Source organism: Polypterus senegalus, chromosome 13 (genome assembly GCF_016835505.1).
Source record: "Polypterus senegalus isolate Bchr_013 chromosome 13, ASM1683550v1, whole genome shotgun sequence".
In the NCBI taxonomy this organism is placed as follows: domain Eukaryota; kingdom Metazoa; phylum Chordata; class Cladistia; order Polypteriformes; family Polypteridae; genus Polypterus; species Polypterus senegalus.
In genome coordinates this window covers 12,921,644-12,942,600 of record NC_053166.1, presented here as the reverse complement: position 1 = coordinate 12,942,600, position 20,957 = coordinate 12,921,644, and the positions used below count along the sequence as shown (strand labels likewise).

At 41.8% G+C, this 20,957-nt stretch overlaps 1 protein-coding gene across 4 annotated transcripts in view; it reads right to left on the bottom strand.

The window, feature by feature from the left end:
* The window catches only part of gria1a (glutamate receptor, ionotropic, AMPA 1a), a 396,095-nt gene that overhangs the window by 57,570 nt on the left and 317,568 nt on the right, over positions 1–20,957 (bottom strand). For all 4 annotated transcript variants that reach the window (XM_039775539.1, XM_039775541.1, XM_039775538.1 and 1 more), the window contains exon 11: positions 3,412–3,806. In XM_039775539.1, the coding sequence (XP_039631473.1) occupies positions 3,412–3,806 (395 nt within the window). The remainder of the gene's footprint in view (positions 1–3,411; positions 3,807–20,957) is intronic.

Below are 20,957 nucleotides of genomic sequence, written 5' to 3'. Positions count from 1 at the left end.
TGGAGCCCTCCCTGCAGTATGGAGGTACCCCCAAGACCAGCAGGGCCTCATGGACATTGGAGTCTTTATGCACAGCCCTGCTGAATACCATGAGGTACTAGGAGATGCTACAGGGAGGAACGATGTTTATTTGCTTTACGCCCCGGAAGTATGTCCGAGTCACATAGACAAGGGGAATGACGTGCTTCCGAGGTTAAGAAAAGGACTTTTGATCTGACCCGGAAGTGATAGGAGATCTGGACTAGGGATTAGAACACTTCCCGGGTCAGGGATTATAAAAGGATTATGGGAGCTCCCAGACGGAGAGATGAGCTGGTTGGAAGGGTGGCAACGCGTCTGGGAGTGGAGGATTATTGTTTATTGTGATTATTGTGAGTTATTGGATGAGTATTGTGGAGGAGAGGGTGCTTTGTGCACTGTGCACAATAAATATAGTCTACATTTGGACTTTTATCTCACTTCTGGCATCTTAACAAGGGTTCAAGGGAGCGGTAATGCCCCCTTACCTGCCACTATATATATATATATTGTCACACACGAGCGACTAGGGAGCAGCTAACAGTCACGATGAGCAGCGCAAAATTGCAAGACAGGAGACTGCGACGGTGTACTAACCGCTCTCTCTTTATTTTAACAGGAAAGACGAGAAAAACAACCCCATGAGTTTGTCTCCAAAACCCTAGCCAGATGTCCAGGCTGCTTCTGGGTTCCTTTGCTTTCTCCGGTCCTCCACTGATGACTTCACCACCATCCCATGACCCTCAGCGTCCTCTTTCCCAGCATTCCCATTTCCATTCCCACCTCATAAAATGTCCATGTTCTCCCTACTGGTTGTCTTATGTGTGTAATCCATGACTGACTGTATTCATTACTTCCAAAGTAATTTACAGTATACAGGGACAGAATTCCCAACCCTTACAGTCATATGAAAATCTTTGGGGACCCCTCTCAGCCTCCATAATAATTGACTCTCCTTTCAACAAAAAAGATAACGGTGGTATGTCTTTTATTTCCTAGGAACATCTGAGTACTGCGGTGTTTTCGAAACAAAGATTTTTAGTGACGCAGTATTTAGTTGTATGAAATTAAATCAAATGTGAAAAACTGGCTGTGCACAAATGTGGGTCCCCTTGTCATTGTGCTGATTTGAATGCCTGTCACTGCTCAATGCTGATTACTTGGTTGGATGAGCTCGTTAAGCCTTGAACTTCATAGACAGGAGTGTCCAATCATGAGTGGTCAAAGGTATTTAAGGTGGTCAATTACAAGTTGTGTTTCCTTCCCTTTGACTCTCCTCTGAAGAGTGACAGACAGCATGGGATCCTCAAAGCAACTCTCAAAAGATCTGAAAACAAAGATTGTTGAGTCTCCTGGTTTAGGGGAAGGCTACAAAAAGCCATCTCAGAGGTTTAAACTGTCAGTTTCAACTGTAAGGAATGGAATCAGGAAATGGAAGGCCACAGGCACAGTTGCTGTTAAACCAACCAGCAGGTCTGGCAGGCCAAGAAAAATACAGGAGCGCATATGAGCAGGATTGTGAGAATGGTGACAGACAACCCACAGATCACCTGCAAAGACCTGCAAGAACATCTCGCTGCAGATGGTGTATCTGGACATCGTTCTACAATTCAGCCCAATTTGCACAAAGAACATCTGGATGACAGGGTGATGAGAAAGAAGCCCTTTCTGCACTCAGGCCACAAACAGAGCTGCTTGTTGTATCAAATGCTCATTTAGACAAGCCAGATTCATTTTGGAACAAAGTGCTTTGGACTGATGAGACAAAAATGGAGTTATTTGGTCAGAACAAAAAGCGCTTTGCATGGCGGAAGAAGAACAACACATTCCAAGAAAAACACCTGCTACCTACTGTCACATTTGGTGGAGGTCCCATCATGCTGTGGGGCTGCGTGGCCAGTTCAGGGACTGGGGCCCTTGTTAAAGTCGAGGGTCGGATGAATTCAACCCAATATCAACAAATTCTTCAGGATAATGTTCAAGCATCAGTCACAAAGTTGAAGTTACGCAGGAGTTGGATATTCCAACAAGACAATGACCCAAAACACAGTTCGAAATCTACAAAGGCATTCATGCAGAGGGAGAAGTACAATGTTCTGGAATGGCCGTCACAGTCCCCTGACTTAAATGTCATCGAAAATCTATGGGATGATTTGAAGCAGACTGTCCATCAAATTGAACTGAACTGGAGAGATTTTGTATGAAGAATGGTCAGAAATACCTCCATGCAGACTCCAGACACTCATCACAGGCTATAGGAGGACAGAGTCTAGAGGCTGTTAGATTAACAAAAGGAGGCTCAACTAAGTATTGATGTCATATCTCTGTTGTGGTGCCCACATTTATGCACCTGTCTAATTTTGTTATGATGCATATTGCATATTTTCTGTTAATCCAATAAACTTAATGTCACTGCTGAAATCCTACTGTGTCCATAAGGCATGTCAGATATTAAAAGGAAATTGCTACTTTGAAAGCTCAGCCAATGAGAAACAAAAATCCAAAGAATAACAAGGAGTTCCCAAACTTTTTTATATGACTATAATCTTGGTCTCTGTGTTTCCTTTTACAATATATACAGTATTTACTAGGGGGTTCACCCCCTGCTCGCTTCGGTCGCCAACTCCCCCAGCCTGCACTATGCGCCAGCCATTTCGCGTCTCTGCTGCTCAAGTTGTGAAAATGGGGCTGAACACACCGCAAGGAGACGCGGTCGCTCCTCCGTAACCCCCTCTTTTTAGGCGATACAAAGGGAAAGAAATACAGCTTTTTTTTTACCTCCTCTTTGCTCGATCAGCTGCTCACTTGCAACTGCTGCCGTGCCGTGTGATCTGCATCTCACGCAGTGCTTTGAACATTTAAAAGCCTGTACAGCAGCTGTCCTACTCTTTGTTTTTTACTTCCGACCCCCGGTTGTGGTTAAATGCCTTGGCACAAAGTCTCGTCTAGCGGGACGTGATTTCTTGATATTTTTTAGTTTATAATTTAAAAACGGAATAAGAATCTGAAAATCTAACAACATCACATTAAAGTTTGATAAAGAATGATACTAAACATATGTACTGTATGAAGGTTTTCAAATAAGCCTGATTTAAAGTGTGACAAAAAAATGTGACATAAAAAGTCACATAAAATCGTTGCACTTTTAGGTTTAGGATTTTATATATATATATATATATATATAGAGTAGATACATAAATAACATAAAACATACGGCATCCATTCATGCCCGTATCTATCTCACTCTCACACACGAAAATCCATATTTTTATTAGACGTGCTACATTTTCTCTCAAGCAAAATGCTTTCCAGTAATGTTTATATTACATTACATTACCTACAGTTTATAAAACATTTTTCAATATCTGCAAAAAACAGAGGAGCATAACTCACCTCGGTGAAATATCACATCCTTGCTGCATAAACGCGCCCAAAGAGAACCAAAGGCTGTTGAATATCCCAAACTCGTTGGTCTGTTCTTGATTTGGCTGTTGCTGTATTGGCTGCTGCTGCTGGTCCCTTCCTTCCTCGATCTCCTCTGAGTGCCATTCATATGGGCTGAAGCGGCTCACCAGGAACAGCACAACGCTGACACCAATGTAGGCAAACACGATGCACATCCAGATTTCATACGCTAAGGGGTCCAAGAAGGAAAACACCCCTGGCTTTGACTTCTGAGGCTTTTTAATCATGATTGAAATCCCCAGGCTCATGAAGGGTTTGGAGAAGTCGATGACCTCTTCTCGCACTAAGGTGATGGTGAGGGGAGCGACAGCAACATCTGCTTTCTGAAAAGAGAGTAAGAAGAAGAGCTCAATGAGACCTCCATTTACAGTGTCATACTTTGGAAGATGAGATTATTGATCAACAACGCGTGCCATTCTCTATTGCAGATAATGGAAAGGGAAAATTTTTTTTTTTTATTTTATTTATTAATTTTATTACAATCAATACATAGCAATCAAGTTTTTACAAAAAAAAAAGAATTATGCTAAGAACAGATCGATCCCCACCCCTGAGAGAGAGAGCAAGCCAAACGGTGTAAAATTTAAGGCTTGTAAAAATACCTAAATCAACAAATTCTCTGTGCTTTATAAAATCATTTCAAAATATTACTGATTAGATCCTGCCATATTTTGAAAAAAGTCTGCACAGATCCTCTAACTGAGTATTTGATTTTTTCCAATTTTAAATAGTATAACACATCGGTTTCCCACTGACTGAAAAGAGGAGAGTTTGGGTTCTTCCAGTTTATCAGAATAAGTCTGCGTGCCAACAGTGTAGTGAATGCAATCACAATTTGTTTGTCTTTCTCCACTTTAAGACCCTCTGGAAGAACCCCAAACACAGCTGTTAATGGGTTAGGAGGGATTGTGAGTCCAAGGCTGTCTGAGAGGTAATTGGAAAGGGAAAATTTAAACACATAAAAAAAAAATCACATTTTAACTGACATCACTGACCAAAATACCTTCAGGTTACAGGAGAAGACGTGACCACAGCAATATTTTACCGATCAGCAATCACGGGAGCCTCATCCCAAGTCACATATCATCCCCGAAATGCTGAAATTGGCCAATCGCTACCGCTCACCTTCCTAACTGGAAGGCAACTGATAAACAGGATGGGCCAATATTGCACCCTGCAGCGCACCACCATACGTCCCCTTCTGCAATTCAGTTGAAACAGACGCATGCAATATATACAGTATAATAAAAACAGCTATAAGGCAACATCCATAAGCAAATGTGAAATATATTATACAAAAAAGATGGAAAACAGTCATGATCTCTTTCCTGCCCGACACCCACCCAAAATAACCCCTATATGTGCAAACAACAAATCTCTATATATGAATAAAATCCAATGTCTGTCTGTCTGTCTGTCTGTATGCCTTTCCGCTATTCGCGAGAGAACTACTTAACAGGTTTAGATCCGGCTTTTTTCTATAATTTGCTTGAACATTCCGGTTGATTTCGCGACTTCTCTTATCATGCTATGCATCATAGTTCACTTGCGGAAGCGATTTATTCTTGCGAATCTGAGAGAGATGCAAAGGGGAGGTGGGGTGGGGACCTCCTCACTCACGCACCATCTTCAGGACGTATCTTACATCCACTTGGTTAGCGAATAAGAGAACTACTTAATGGATTTAGATCGGGTTTTTTTTTCTAGAATTTGCTTGAACATTCCGGTTGATTTTGTGACTTCTCTCATCGCACTATATATCAATGTCCGTTTGCAGTACCGATTTATTTGCCCGAATCTGAGGGAGACGCAGCGGGCCGAGGGGAGGTGGGGCGGGGCACTCCTCAGTCACGTGACAGCTTCTGGGCGTATCTTACATCCACTTAGCTAGCGAATGAGAGAACTACTTAACGTGTTTAAATTGGGCTTTTTTCTATAATTTGTTTGAACATTCCAGTTGATTTTGTGAATTCTCTTATCACGTTATGTATCATAGTTCGCTTGCAGAAGCAATTTATTCTTGCAAATCTGAGAGAGATGAAGTGGGGAGGTTTGGTCGGGCCCTCCTCACTCAAGTACCATCCTCAGGATGTATCTTACATCCACTTGACTAGCGAATGAGAGAACTACTTAATGGATTTAGATCGGGTTTTTTTCTAGAATTCGCTTGAATATTCCAGTTGATTTTGTGACTTCTCTCTTTGCACTACGTATCAAAGTTCAGTTGCAGTACTGATTTATTTGCGTGAATCTGACAGATGCAGCAGGCCGAGGGGAGGTGGGGCGGGGCCCTCCACACTCACGCATCACCCTCGGGGCATTCCTTACCTCCGCTTAGCTAGCAAACGCCAGAACTTCATAACGGGTTTAAATTGGGCTTTTTTCTATAATTAGCTGGAACATTCCGGTTGATTCTGCGACTTCTCTTATTACACTATGTATCATAGTTCGCTTGAGGAAGCGATTTATTCTTGCGAATCTGAGAGAGATGCAGAGGGGAGGTGGAGTGGGGCCCTCCTCACTCATGGGCCAACCTCGGGGCGTATCTTACATATAGTGAATGAGAGAACTACTTAACAGATTTAGATTGATTTTTTCTACAATTTGCTTGAACATTCCAGTTGATTTTCAAATTCTCATTGTGCTAAGAATCATAGTTCGCTTGCAGGAACGATATATTCACGCTAATCCGAGACAGAGGCTGCGGGCCGAGGGGAGGGGAGCCAGACGGGGCCTTCCTTACTGTCCTGTTTCACTACTACACAGGTGTAGCTGCAGTGGACAGCTAGTACAGTATTAAAAAAACAGCTATAAGGCAACATCCGTAAGCAAATACGAAATATATTATACAAAAAAGAAGGTCAAGAAGATGGAAAGCAGCCACGATCCCTTTCCTGACCACCACCCACCCAAAATAACCCCTATATGTGCAAGTAACAAATATATATATATATATATATATTACAGGCTAAACCCGAAATCGGCCAAATTGGGAAATAGCCAATGTCGCTGTAAATTGGCCGGCCAATGTCCGATCTTTTCCTTGATTTCGGGATTTGCCCAGCCAGATTGCGAAATGGCATGGGGCAATCGGCCAAACTTTTGAAGAAAAAAGGTATGAGCAGCGATTTGTTGCACACTTAGTAGTGCAGTTGCATTGAGTGTAGCCTTGGCAGCTTTTGTTCAGAAAACGGACGCCACTTGGTTGTTTCACAATAATTAAGATTAGGTATATAAGTAGGGTTCACATTTGTGTTATCATTTTAGCCCTAAAATAGTGACTTAACATCAGGGACCTATTTTATTGACCTTAAAGTTAGTGTTTGGTTGAGGGGAAGGCCGTCTCGAGTGACGTCCGCTTTCTGAACAAGATCTGCCTTGGGCAGTTTCTCGTGCAGAATGGAAAACTCACTTCTGAATCTGCATCTGAAAGTTTTAAGCATCTTCACCCCTTGAGCGGACAATCTTACATCAGCGCATCGGAGTTTGGCCAGGGAGTTCTCGCCACTTCGCGAAATGGCCGGCCGAAGTAGAGTATATGCTGGTCATTTCTAGTAATTTGGACTTTGGCCACACCTCGCAACCAAAATGTGAAACAGCTCGGGAACTGGCTGAATTTCAGGTTTTGGCTGTAACACACACACATATATATATATATATATATATATATATATATATATATATATATATATATATATACACTGTATGTACACTCACCTAAAGGATTATTAGGAACACCTGTTCAATTTCTCATTAATGCAATTATCTAATCAACCAATCACATGGCAGTTGCTTCAATGCATTTAGGGGTGTGGTCCTGGTCAAGACAATCTCCTGAACTCCAAACTGAATGTCAGAATGGTAAAGAAAGGAGATTTAAGCAATTTTGAGCGTGGCATGGTTGTTGGTGCCAGACGGGCCGGTCTGAGTATTTCACAATCTGCTCAGTTACTGGGATTTTCACGCACAACCATTTCTAGGGTTTACAAAGAATGGTGTGAAAAGGGAAAAACATCCAGTATGCGGCAGCCCTGCGGGAGGTCAGAGGAGAATGGGCCGACTGATTCAAGCTGATAGAAGAGCAACTTTGACTGAAATTACCACTTGTTACAATCCACGTATGCAGCAAAGCATTTGTGAAGCCACAACACGCACAACCTTGAGGCGGATGGGCTACAACAGCAGAAGACCCCACCAGGTACCACTCATCTCCACTACAAATAGGAAAAAGAGGCTACAATTTGCACGAGCTCACCAAAATTGGACAGCTGAAGACTGGAAAAATGTTGCCTGGTCTGATGAGTCTCGATTTCTGTTGAGACATTCAAATGGTAGAGTCAGAATTTGGCATAAACAGAATGAGAACATGGATCCATCATGCCTTGTTACCACTGTGCAGGCTGGTGGTGGTGGTGTAATGGTTGGGGGATGTTTTCTTGGCACACTTTAGACCCCTTAGTGCCAATTGGGCATCGTTTAAATGCCACAGGCTACCTGAGCATTGTTTCTGACCATGTCCATCCCTTCATGACCACCATGTACCCATCCTCTGATGGCTACTTCCAGCAGGATAAAGCACCATGTCACAAAGCTCGAATCATTTCAAATTGGTTTCTTGAACATGACAATGAGTTCACTGTACTAAAATGGCCCCCACAGTCACCAGATCTCAACCCAATAGAGCATCTTTGGGATGTGGTGGAACGGGAGCTTTGTGCCCTGGATCTGCATCCCACAAATCTCCATCAACTGCAAGATGCTATCCTATCAATATGGGCCAACATTTCTAAAGAATGCTTTCAGCACCTTGTTGAATCAATGCCACGTAGAATTAAGGCAGTTCTGAAGGCGAAAGGGGGTCAAACACCGTATTAGTATGGTGGTCCTAATAATCCTTTAGGTGAGTGTATATTATATAAAGAAATCCTTCGACAACACAAGACCTTTTGGAAGAGAAGCCAGCAAGACAAGACTTTTGCGTTGAGATGTTTTCAAGTCCCGCCCTCCTCTCCACCATTTCCGGTTCATGGCCCACGCCCTCGGTCCTCTCACCTCTCATTGGTGTGAATGCCTTTGCCAGACAATTGTTTTGTTTTCCTCACTTTAAGTTCCCAATTAAAGAAGACGTATTATGTCCAAATAATATTGAAGAATTTCATCACGAAGGGTTATCAACAGAAAGAATGAGTACATGGGCAATCCTAGCACCGAAAAACGATGAAGCTAAACGAATTAACGCCAAAACTGTTGAACGGTTACATGGCAATTTGGTTAAATGCGTATCAATAGACTCTGCTGAAACAGTTGGTGGTGATGATGCAGAAAATGAAAACATCAGCTTACAATATCACATAGAATAACTACAACCATTAATACTGTCCGGTCTTCCAATGGCCCAATTACTGTTGAAAGAAGGATGTATCCAAAAAGATAATGTAGTACAACTTCCGCGGTTAACATTAGACGACAAAGGAGATCTTGATATGCCATTCATATTAAAACATTAACAGTTTCCTGTCTGAATAGCTTTTGCAAAGACAATTAACAAATCTTGAAGCCAAACATTCGAAAAAGTAATTTTATTTAATAGAGAAAAAGAAATGAAACTCAGTCGTTGGCAAATATACGTTGCGTTGATGCATACAGTATGTAACAGTTCCCATGAAAATAAAAATCTATTTAAATTCTGCATCTGCATCCCCATACGCGAGCGGCAGATCTGCAAAGAGGCTAGTGCGTAGCGCAGGCCCGGGGTTTGGAGAGCGAAGCGAGCAGGGGACAAAGCCCCAAATATATATATATATATATATATATATAGTAACAGATGGCCAGCAGTTCAAACCAGCTGGGACGCTCAGGAACTGGAAGGATGGGGGAAAGCAGCTACTATGGGACACTGCATCCCCCAAGACTCTAGATGGCAGATTCTGGACACCCTGGGATATGGAGTTCAGCATCATAGCCCTGCTCGGTACCATGGGTGCTGCCAGGGGACGCTGTGGGAAGACGGTGGCAGACGAAGTTCTTACCTAGCCCAGAAGTGCTAGTAGATCATGAGGACGGAAGCCCTGAAGTACTTCCATGCTGAATAAACACTTGAATTCTCTATCTGACTCGGAAGTGCTGGCAAGTCACGTGAACGGAAGAACAGAAGCACTTCCATGTCAGACAATATATAAAAGACTGCTGGGAACACAGCCAGCGAGCCAGGGTGGAGGTGGATGAAGCTCGCTGGGAGGTGTGGAGGAGAAGAGAAAGAGAATTGTATTGTTATTGTGTGCTATTCTGGTTACTGGCCAGTTTATCTGTGGCTGTGGTTCTTAGGGAGCACTGTACAAGAAGAATTACGATTAAAAATACTTCTTGGTGTTTTTACCCCATGTCCTGTGTGTCTGTCTGTTGGGTGTAAAGGGAAACAGTTACCCCTGGCATCCATAATATATATATACAATGGAAAAATCACAGCTTGAGTTCCCTTCCGAAATTCACTCACAAGTCCAACTGTTAACGGTAGGTGAGTAAAGTGCAGAATGCCGGCCAACCCCAAATAGTAGAAGCCTTAACTGAAAAATGTTTTAAAGTCAGTCTGTGTCATTGTTAAAAAAAGGTCTTCATGAGCTCACCCAGATTTGCTAGCGATAAGAGATTGCAACTTTTACACTTCAAGAGTGAATCGCTGTCCTCCTCCACACAGACGGTTCTTTTTGGAGACTCAGAACCATTTTCCATGGCCCGGGCAGATGCTGATCTGTTTAGTTAGATCTTTTCCATATTATGTCCCCTCGATAGTTGTCCTCTCCCCTTGGCGGGGTTAATGCAAATTTCCCCAGAAAAAAAGAAACCGGATGTTTCACCTTCCTGTCAATCACTGTCTGCATGGGCAATCCTAATACCCGCAAAAGCAAACCAGACAGACAGACAGCAGAAAACACCTGACATCTTTTTATGTGGCAGCGCTACAGAGGTACGGTGGATCCAGAAAGTATTCAGACCATGCCACTTTCCGCCCACTTTATTGTGTTGTAGATTTAATTTTAAATGGATACATTTCCCATTTTTTAGCCCATCAATCTACACTCAATAATTCATAATGACAACGTGAAAAGAAGTTTTCAGAAAGGTTAGCAAATTAATTCTAAATCAAAGCTTGAAATTACTCATTCCGTCATTCAGTCCTTTGCAGAAGCCCCTTTGGCAGCAATGACGGCTTTGAATCTTCTTGATTAAGTCTCCAAACGCTTTGCACACCTGGATATGGGCAGTTTATCCCATTCTTCCTGTCAGATCCTCTCGAGTCCCATTGGATTGGATGGTAACTGCCATCTTCAGGTTTCTCTATGCATGTCCTACAAGGTTTAAAGTCTAGGCCAGTCAAGGACACTCAGAGACTTGTCCCAAAGCCACCCCAGTGTTGTCCTGGCTGCATGCTTCAGGCCATTGAGGTGCTGAACGGTGAACCGTCACCTCACATCTGAGATCTTGTGCATTCTGATGCAGGATTTTCTTCAAGACCCTCCTTGTTTTTGGAGGTATTTTACTTTTCCTCCTGCCGCTGATATACAAGTGAGGTAAGCACACCAGCAAAAGCAAACCTCCGAATAAAGACAGTCGCTTAGCCGCAAATGCACAAGGAAGGCGAGCATGTTGGCAACGCAAATCCTCCTAGGAGACAGATGCCCAGAGTGGTTCCTTTGAATTTCCTGACATCTCTACATTTCAGTCTTTTTTCTGACTATTTCAATAGTTTCTACACCGAAACTGATTCATACTTAATATTTTCAATCTAAACCAATATAATTCTTTTTGGCTTATTGATCCCACAATTTTTAAGTTGAGGCAAATCATTTAGAGTGATTGGGTGCAATTCACTTGTTTTATACTGACGTTAATCTACTGTATTTATTAAGTTGTTCTTGTTTTTTGGCAGTTGGAAAGCCATCACACTGGAAAGTTCGACCGAAAAATATACAAACGGCCCCTCAAAGACAGCACACGAAAAACCTAAAATATGAGGTTAACTGAAATAGGATTTTTACGTTTATTCCCTCCACCATAACTTACTTTGGTACAAACAATTTTTTTTACTTTGATTGAGATCTGAAACCAAATACAGTGATACCTTGGTATACGTCTGCTTTGGAATTACGTCCAACTTGGTATACGTCCTGTTTGGACATGAAACATTTTGCTTGGTATACGACCTTTGTTTGGAATACGCGCTACCCTTGTTTACCTCTTTCTCGAGACAAAGCCATGACTGCCCACCAAGGTTATTATAGTTTTGCCTTTTTATATTAGTTTTTATTTCTATATTTTGTCTGACCTTACTTGGAAATTCAGTTTAGTTTTAGTTTTCCTTCATCATGTATTTTCAGTTTTAGTTTAGTTTTTATTTCACAAAGACATTTCTATTTTATTATATATATATATATTAGTTTCAGTTTTAGTTTTAGTAATTATGGCATGGAGCGCCTAGTTTTGTGGCACAATCAGACAGAACTGTACACGTAACAGATTTGGATATGAGTTTAATGTTAGTGGAAGCTTACTATAACGCCTGGTTTACTATCTGGTTTTGTTTTTGTCTGATAAAAACAAGCATTATCAAAACTAGACACTGAATATGAATGATTTTACACAATTTTATAACTTTTTTAATATTTTTTTCTTGAAAATCACAGGGTCTTAGGAAGAACAGGGCTCTGGGACTTGAATCAGTGTGCAGACCTCACTTAGCACAACAAGCATGCAGTGTCAAGGTTAGGGGTGGTGAGTCTTGAATAGCCCACCATAAGAACAGTTAACCCATAATGAGCAGAGCAAGAGCAGGTAATAAGAGTATGGACAGGCACAAAACAACAGAGACAGCGTCTGAGATTAAGAACAACATATACATTATCTAAACCTGCTTATCCAGACTAGGATTGCAGGAAACCTGGAGCCTACCGCAGCAGATTTGGATGGAAGGCAGGAAAAATCCCTGGTATGCAATATGTATGATATGGCTGATGTTAAAAACAAAAAGAATATGATATTTCAACTATCTATTTTGAGAGAGAGAAACATTGAAAAAAGGGAGACAAATATTTTCAAAATATAATTCTGCTAATTAATTACTTTTACAATATCAGGTATTTTGAGTTACCCATTAGTAGTTTTTCATCACTTGTCAGGCTCTACCTTTGTTTGCATTGCTTCATTGTTAAATGATGTTTTTAAAGCAAAAGTGATTGGTTAGTAACAATATGCTGATCTTGTATGGTGACCTAGTCGGTATCTCGATTAGCGGCATTTTATTTTCAAAAACCGGGAGTGGTCTCCCCTCAACGTTCTTGTATACTCAGATATGGGGATGGATATTTGAAGAGTAAACCGCAAGACAATGATTATGTTTTTATATTATGTACATTAAGGAACCATCAACAACAAATCAAATTAATAATATATTGAACAATTATTATAAAAGTAAAGTTGAATAAATCAGACTCTGCAGCATAAATAAAAAACATTGAGTATGTGTTCAGGTAAAGTACTACTTCTGGGTGATGGATTTGGCCCAAAAGTTAATACAGATCTGCAATTATGGTGTAACAACCACATGCCAAACTTCATCCATCTATCTCAGTGATTCCCAAACTCGATCCTGGGGACCCACTGTGGCTGCAGGTTTTTGTTCCAACCAGATTCACAATCAGTGCTAATAATTGATAACAACTGATCTCATTTAAATAGCTGGTCTTTTTTCACTCTTCTTTAATTCTGCATTCAGAAAAACACAACAGTATGGTTTTTACATTTATAAGACATTTATAAATGCTTAACTCTCTTTTGTTTTCCTATTTTTTCTAATTTTCCTGTGTAGTTTGCTCCCTTCATTTAACTCTTAATAGTGACAATTAACAACCAGCACAGCAGACGCCCGGGATGATGAAAGCAACAACAACTTCAGTGTCAGACCCACTAATTAGTAAATAATCAATTAAATAACCAGAACACCTGGAAAAGCAGAATGAAAATTTTAAAATTTAAAAGTACACAACATATTCCCCATATATAACTGCTTATTACAATTTAGTAAAAATCTACCAAACTTATTTTTTATTTTCTACATTGACTCTCCAAACACAGACACTGGAAAATAACAATTCACTTAATTAGGCTAAGAGTCCAATGAAAAACAGAATTTGGTTGGAACAAAAACCTGCAGCCACAGTGGGTCCCCAGGATTAAGTCTGGGAACCACTGATCTATCTAGTTTCGATGTATACAACAGACGCAGTTCCAAAAACAGTATTGTTGGACACTGGTTAGTCTATAACGTTAAGATTCATCAAAATATCGAGGTCGAATTTTTTCATGATTACTATACCTTCTCTATACTTTGTGTATGAGAAAGTAAAACAATTTCTCCTGTGCGAAGTGGCAGGTGAATTGCTATCAACAAAAAGCAGACACCTGAGAAATAAACTGAAATGTTACTCACTCGTGATTTCTCTATCCAAATGGTAAACATTTTGTTGACCAGCACATTCTGATTTCAGCCATTTGAATTACATCTTGATATACAACAAGCACAAAGAAAGGCGGCACACAAATCAATTTCTATTTCTCACGCTTTACGCACCCGTACGCAGCTCGCTCTGTCACCGCAAATGCTGTGTGAACAGCCGCCGTTCACTGGATGAATATGTGAGGGCGGCTCGTGGTGGTGACTTTGTTTTAGAATTAAAACTTACAAGGTTTAAAGACTAACGGTAAGAATATTCATTCAAAAACGAAAACTACAAATATTTTAGTAAATTATTATTTTATTTCAGTTAGTCTTTCCAGCGACTTTAATAGTTTCGTTTAGTTTTAGTTTTTCATTTCAGTTTTGTTAATTATTTTATTACAGTTTACGAAAATGTTTTTTTAATAGTAGTTTCAGTTTTGATTTTAGTTTTCGTTAACTGTAATAACCTTGCTGCCCACGAGCGTCAGTATGCCAGTTGCAAGCATTCAGTGAACAACCCGCGTGCTACCTGTTGTATATGATTGTTCAGTGATGCTTTTGTCCATTGGTTTATGTTCGGATGTTGATTGCTATGGTCTGTTAGTGATGGGTCGTTCTTGAACGATTCGTTCATTTTGAACGAATCATTAATGTGACTCGGGAAGAACGAGTTGTCTCGTGGGAGTGATTCGTTCAGTCGCGCATGCACATTTGCGCAACTTCCTATAGTTTCTGTATTGGAATTGATTCACTTGTTTCGAGTCTTCGGGTTTTTCGAGTCGTTCGTTCATCACGTGACAGCCCCATAAGTTTAACCTAGTATGCAGTCTGAGCTGGAAACAGAATTGATTAGTTCATCTCTCGAGTCTTCGGGTTTGAGTCGTTCGTTCATCACGTGACAGCCCCATACACTTAACCTATGCAGTCTGAGCCGGAAACAGAATTGAACAAAATGACTCGAAAAATGATTCGTTCATTTTGCTGAACGAGACTCAAAGGTGCGAGTCGGTAAAATGATCCGAACTTCCCATCACTATGGTCTGTGTCTTTTGAGACGTATGACTGCCTGAGGGAGGGGTGTGGTTTAAAAGTCACGCTGTTTGGAGAGTTGGTTAAACAGGGTTCAAAATAAACAGCATTCGAAACGTTATTCTGATTGTGTCGCTACTTCAATCTAGAGAACACCACACTACCCTTTGAGCTACATTTTTTGTATGAAAATGTGCTATATAAATAAATGTTGTTGTACCCTTGTTTACCTCTCTCGAGACAAAGCCACGAATGCCCACGAGCATCAGTACGCCAGTTGCTAGCATTCAGTGAACAACCCGCGCTATAACTCTATGTGAATTTTCACATGATTTTGTGTTTTTCCGCGTGAATTTGAATTGATTGTTGCAAAGAATGAAGGTGGCATGCGTATCCGGGAAATGGCTGCTGCATACCGTATGCCGAGAACGATGGTATCTACGATTGTGAAAAACAAAGACGTTATTAAAAAGTAAAGTGAGGTTAAATTTTCATTTATTTCATTTAATTGCTTTTGTATTTATGTATTTTAGTATTAAGCAGTGTTTAAATTATTTTATACAACCCCATCGATGTATAATATGCCAATAACAATAGGATTTTTTTCATGGGAATGGATTAATCATTTTCCCTTTATTTCTTATGGAAAAAATTCGTTTGGTATGCGTCCTGTTTGGTATAAGTCAAAGGATCTGGATCGGATTAAGGACGTATACCGAGGTATCACTGTATTTCAAGCTACAACACTAAATGACTAATCTTAAGTTGCTTGAAAGAGAAAATTTATGTTGAATGAACAACGTCAACGTTACACTTTTTTCAGTATAAGACCCCAGGCTTTTTACAGCATGGGCTTGCACAGCTAGTATTTTATAAATGTAAAAATGATACGATTGTTCTTTTCTGAATGTAGAATTTGAGAAGAGAAAAAAGACCGGCTAGTTAAATGTGATCAATTGTTCTCACTGATTGGCTCAGGAGAAAATTTCTTACCTGCTGAAGGTGTATGCTATTCAGGCTATGGAGAAGCAGAGAGACACTGCCATTATACAAAAATAAGCCTGCTGCCACTACCGCTAACCTCAGAGTGTAAATCGGCAGCTCCAAACAAGTCCGTGGCCAGAGCTGAGTGCAACCCACAGGAGGACACAAAAATCAGAGACTCTGCTTCCATCTGTCTAGTCCTGTTATTTTTGCAGAGGTTTTTGAATTACCAAAGCCACAGCACACAGTTTTTTACAACTGAGCCTCCCGTGATTTTGTCTAGGCCTGAGTCGAGTAATCCTGCTACTGTAGTTCTGTCCCCTATTTTTGCAACTGAATGCTTACTGCTTTCTATTCCAAATTTTGCTACAGTTACAATTCATCCTCTCTACCCAAGACAGAAGAATCAAAAATCTGAATGCATGTTGTTAAAAGCAAATATCTGATCACCCTGATATGCATTGCTTGATGTTCCAAAGCCCTGTCAGAGCTCCAAAGGGTTGGCGATGCCCTGCCGGAGCTCACATAGATTGCCGATGCCATGCCGGAGCATAAGAGGCTCTCTGAGGCCCCAGCGGAGTGCAAGAGGAATGTCAAAGCTGCCATGTCGCCAGAGCTCACATGGATTGCTGATGCCCTGTTGGATCACAAGAGGCTCGCTGACGTCCCACCGGAGCGCAAGAGTGCCAAGGCCACCATGCAGCCTGAGCTCACATGGATTGCCGATGCCCTGCAGGAACTCACATGGATTACCGATGACCCGCCAGAGCTCACAATGATTGCTGAAGCCCCACCAGAACTCACATGAATTGACGACACTCTGCCAGAGCGCAAGGGCTCGCTGAGGCCCTGCTGGAGTACAAGAGGAGTACCAAGGCCACCATGCTGCCAGAGCTCATGTGGATTGCTGATGCCCTGCAGGAACTCGCATGGATTACCGATGACCCGCCGGAGCTCACATGATGGCTGAAGCCCCACCGGAACTCACATGAATTGCCAACACTCTACAAGAGAGCAAGAGGCTCGTTGAGGTCCTGCCAGAGTGCAAGATTAGTGCCAAGGCTTCCATGCCACCAGAGCTCATATGGATTGCAGATGCCCTGCTGGATCAGAAGAGGCTCGCCGAGGCCCCGTCGGAGTACATGAGAAAAGCCAAGACTGCCAAGCCATGTCCTGAGCTAATGCCTGCTTCATAGGAGAAGAGAGAGACAAAACAATGTTGTTGCCAAGAAGCTCCACCATGCAATCAAGTAGTGACACTGTAGTGTCTAAGGTGAGTGGTTAACATAAGTAACTGTAACTGGTCAATAGGATAGGTGAATAAAATGTCTGCAAAATGGTACCAGCACACTCCGGAGGCTGTTGTCAACATTGGAGACACTACCATCATGTGAGCCACAAGAGTGCAAAATGATTGTCCCATTTCAGCTAAGTGCCCTGATAGGGTGGTCCATCAAAAGAAGGAGAAGCAATGCCGAATGATCGATGTAGCAATCTCAGATGACAAGAACAACATGATGAAAGAACCCAAAAACAGAGCAAATATAAAGATCTAGAGATTGAGATCAGTGGGATGTGGAGTAGCAATGAGTAGAATTGTGCTATGGGGGTTGTTGGGGCTCATGGAATCTGCAGGAGCTGCCAAAACGCCATACAGTACAGGAAATGCAGAAGATGATTGCACTGATGAGAACTGTTCAAGTACTCAGTACTGGGTTAAACTTTAGGTCCCTGGTTGGGACACAGACACTTCAGCAGCTGCTAAAAAATTGCTGTGATAAATAAATACAGTAATAATAATAATACTGCAATGAGTATTCAGAAAAAAATTAATGTTAATGATAATAACAGTAGCAATGGTTAACATTCCGGATAACTGCTGCTTCCTCATTATGCTCGAGACTTAGATGGTAATTTGAGTGGGGCTCAGGCAGTGCTCCTCCTGTTCCTCCTCACACAAAGGAGCAGATCCCAGTCTTGCTGCTGGGTTGATGCTCTTCTACAGCCCTGTCCAGCTCTCCTTGTGTAACAGACCCTCTCCTGGTATCTCCTCCATGCTCTTGAGACTGTGCTGGAAGACTTCTTGCAATGGCACGTATGGATGTGCCATCCTGGAGGGGCAGGACTATCTGTGCAACCTGAATCGGCTGTTGGTACCACCTGATGCTACCAGTAGTGACAAGGGCTTTAATGTATAATGCTGTGTGAAGAATTCACACTACAACATGGTCTATGGGCAAAAAACAGAAATACACTTATGTATCAAACATGATGCCTTAAACTGTGCGTACGCCAAGTTCCATGCACTCCCCCTTTATAAATCCAAATCAATGTGAATTTTAATGCATGTGCACGCGCCTACAGTCCTACCCTGACCCCTCCCAGAATTTTTCATATTTTAATACGCAAACAATATAAATAGCCCCTTGTGTTCAGTCTTTTGTTAAAAGATAATGGCAAAAGCATGTGGAAAAAAGAAGAATTTCAGCCAATGTGAAGTGACAGCAAGGAAAAATGTACTATTTGGTGGCTTAAGCAGTGGTATAAACAACAAAAGGAAGTTATGGAGTGATACAGTGTGGCAGGGACACTCGAAAGTTCAAGTTCTGAAAGTCTTGCAGTGCCCGAAATAAGAAAAAAGTGGTCAGATATCAAAGTTGACATGAGAAGTCGAATCACAGCACACTGTCTGTTTCTGTTTCAGACAATATTACTAAAGCTGACCCCCATGCTGACCACGTGACTCGAGGCTATGGTGCTGCTGTACCCCGCACACCTTTGGGCACTGGTTACACACAACTCTGCATCGGAAACCACTGGGCAACCATCTGGCTGTGTGCTAACGAATACTGTTTTGGAGTCCCAAAATGCAACAGTGAATTCTGTAAGAGATGTGGCCAATGAACTAAGGAATATAAGGGCTGTACTGTGTGATAGTGACCACAAATGAAATGAATTGGTTAAAAAATAAATGCTGCATCTGATTACCTCTGGGCGGCATGGTGGTGCAGTGGGTAGTGCTGCCGCCTCGCAGTTAGGAGACCTGGGTTCGCTTCCCGGGTTCTCCTTGTGTGGAGTTTGCATGTTCTCCCCGTGTACTGCATGGGTTTCCTCCAGGTACTCTGGTTTCCTCCCACAGTCCAAAGACATGCAGTTCTAAATTGTTCCTAGTGTGTGTGCCCTGTGGTGGGCTGGTGCCCTGCCCGGGGTTTGTTTCCTGCATTGTGCCCTGTGTTGGCTGGAATTGGCTCCAGCAGACCCCCATGACCCTGTAGTTAGGATATAGATGGATGATTACCTCTTTTCACATTCTGCTAATTACATTCACATGAAGCTGTAATGCTGTCTGATCTGGCTGATCATTTGGCAGGTCAGGGTCATGTTCATCATAGCGTATCTCTTCACACAGGGGCAAACCACTGGTGTGCCACATTATGCAACACACTACATGCCTGCACAATGAAACACACTTTCTGTGCACTATAGAGCAGCACATTAATAGTGGAATAGTGGAAATGCTTTCTATTTACATAAGCAAATTCATTATCTGAAGGCGCCTGCATAGGCGCCACAACGGATCGATTCTCTGCTCTTTACGTGGCTCTTTGAGGTGACTCGCTAACCTTAGACGGACTGCTTGCCTTTTGCTGCACTAGTTGGAAACAAAGCACCTGCGAATGTGCAGAGGTGCTATTTTTATAGGCTCTCCTGCTACAGATGATGTAATTCCAGCTCATTCTTCCAGAGATTCATCCCTGCCTGATGTAACTTCTCCAGCACCACTGCAATAGCGATCTCTGTGCGGCCGACTGCTCCGATTACATTTAGAAAAGTGGACCTTGCTGCAAATTGCGCTTTGATGTTTCCCAGTTCAACCACAGTGTAAGGAAATCTTATCTATCTGGATGACAAGTGGATAATATCATTCTATACAGCTGGCATGGCACGACTCCGTGATGACTGCAAAATACCCGATCGGCCAGCAAGTTCTCGTTGGAGAGCTCCTGTGGCTAAAAGCCAGAGAGTGGACAGAACTTGCACAGGAGCACGTAGAGCACAATTTCTCAAAGTTCAGCACACAGCTCAAAGAGGAGAGCTCTGGGAATTCAAAATTGATTTAGGAGCCAGTCATCATCCTCTATAAATACGCACTCTCTTCTAAGTTTTCCATTTGCGATGTCTTCTAGCAACACTAAAGCAGCTATGGTAGTTGGAATAGTCTGGCCATTCTGTGCATCATTATATTGTTACACCATGATTACAATCAAGTGAATTAAATTTGCAAACAATATGCAGTTCATTTTGGCGTATTTAACAAATCCTGCATCAATGATATGAATATAAAAAAGATTTTGGGTGCCCCCCATTTGCAAAAGTGAGCAAAAATGCACGTATGCATGGTGTGAGGCTGCCGTGAAAATGTATGCGTCTTTACGCCAAGTTTAGTTTTTATACATCTCAAAGTGAGCGTGGAAACGAGCATACGCAACATTTTTGTGTGTACGCAGCCGCAGAACACTAGCAAAATGCAAAACTAGAGGAGAATCAGTCAGTGAGGATAAGGAGAGAGCAATTGTCTGTGGCTGCCATTCCCTTTTTTTGGAGGGTGTCTTGCTGTTGGCTCTCCAAGTCACCTGTTGTCACTTTCGTTTGCACCAAAGCAGGTGACGTTGACTCACAATAGCTTCTGCTTCCTAACTGGACAGACTGATAACCCTGACTTGGTGTTAGACTGGGATCACTGAGTGATCTCTTCATTTGTTTAAGCAAACACTAATATAAGTTTAACTTAAAGCTTTATCTTTCTAAGATTGGTGCTTACAGGTGCATTGTTGCTTCATATCTGGAGTTTACCTGTTTAAAAAGGGTTGCTAACTTGATGTGTCTACTGTGTATATTATCTGATCCCTGTGACAGATTTATAATACAATATGCTGCCCCGTGTAGTTTCAGGGTGTGTGGCGCTCTT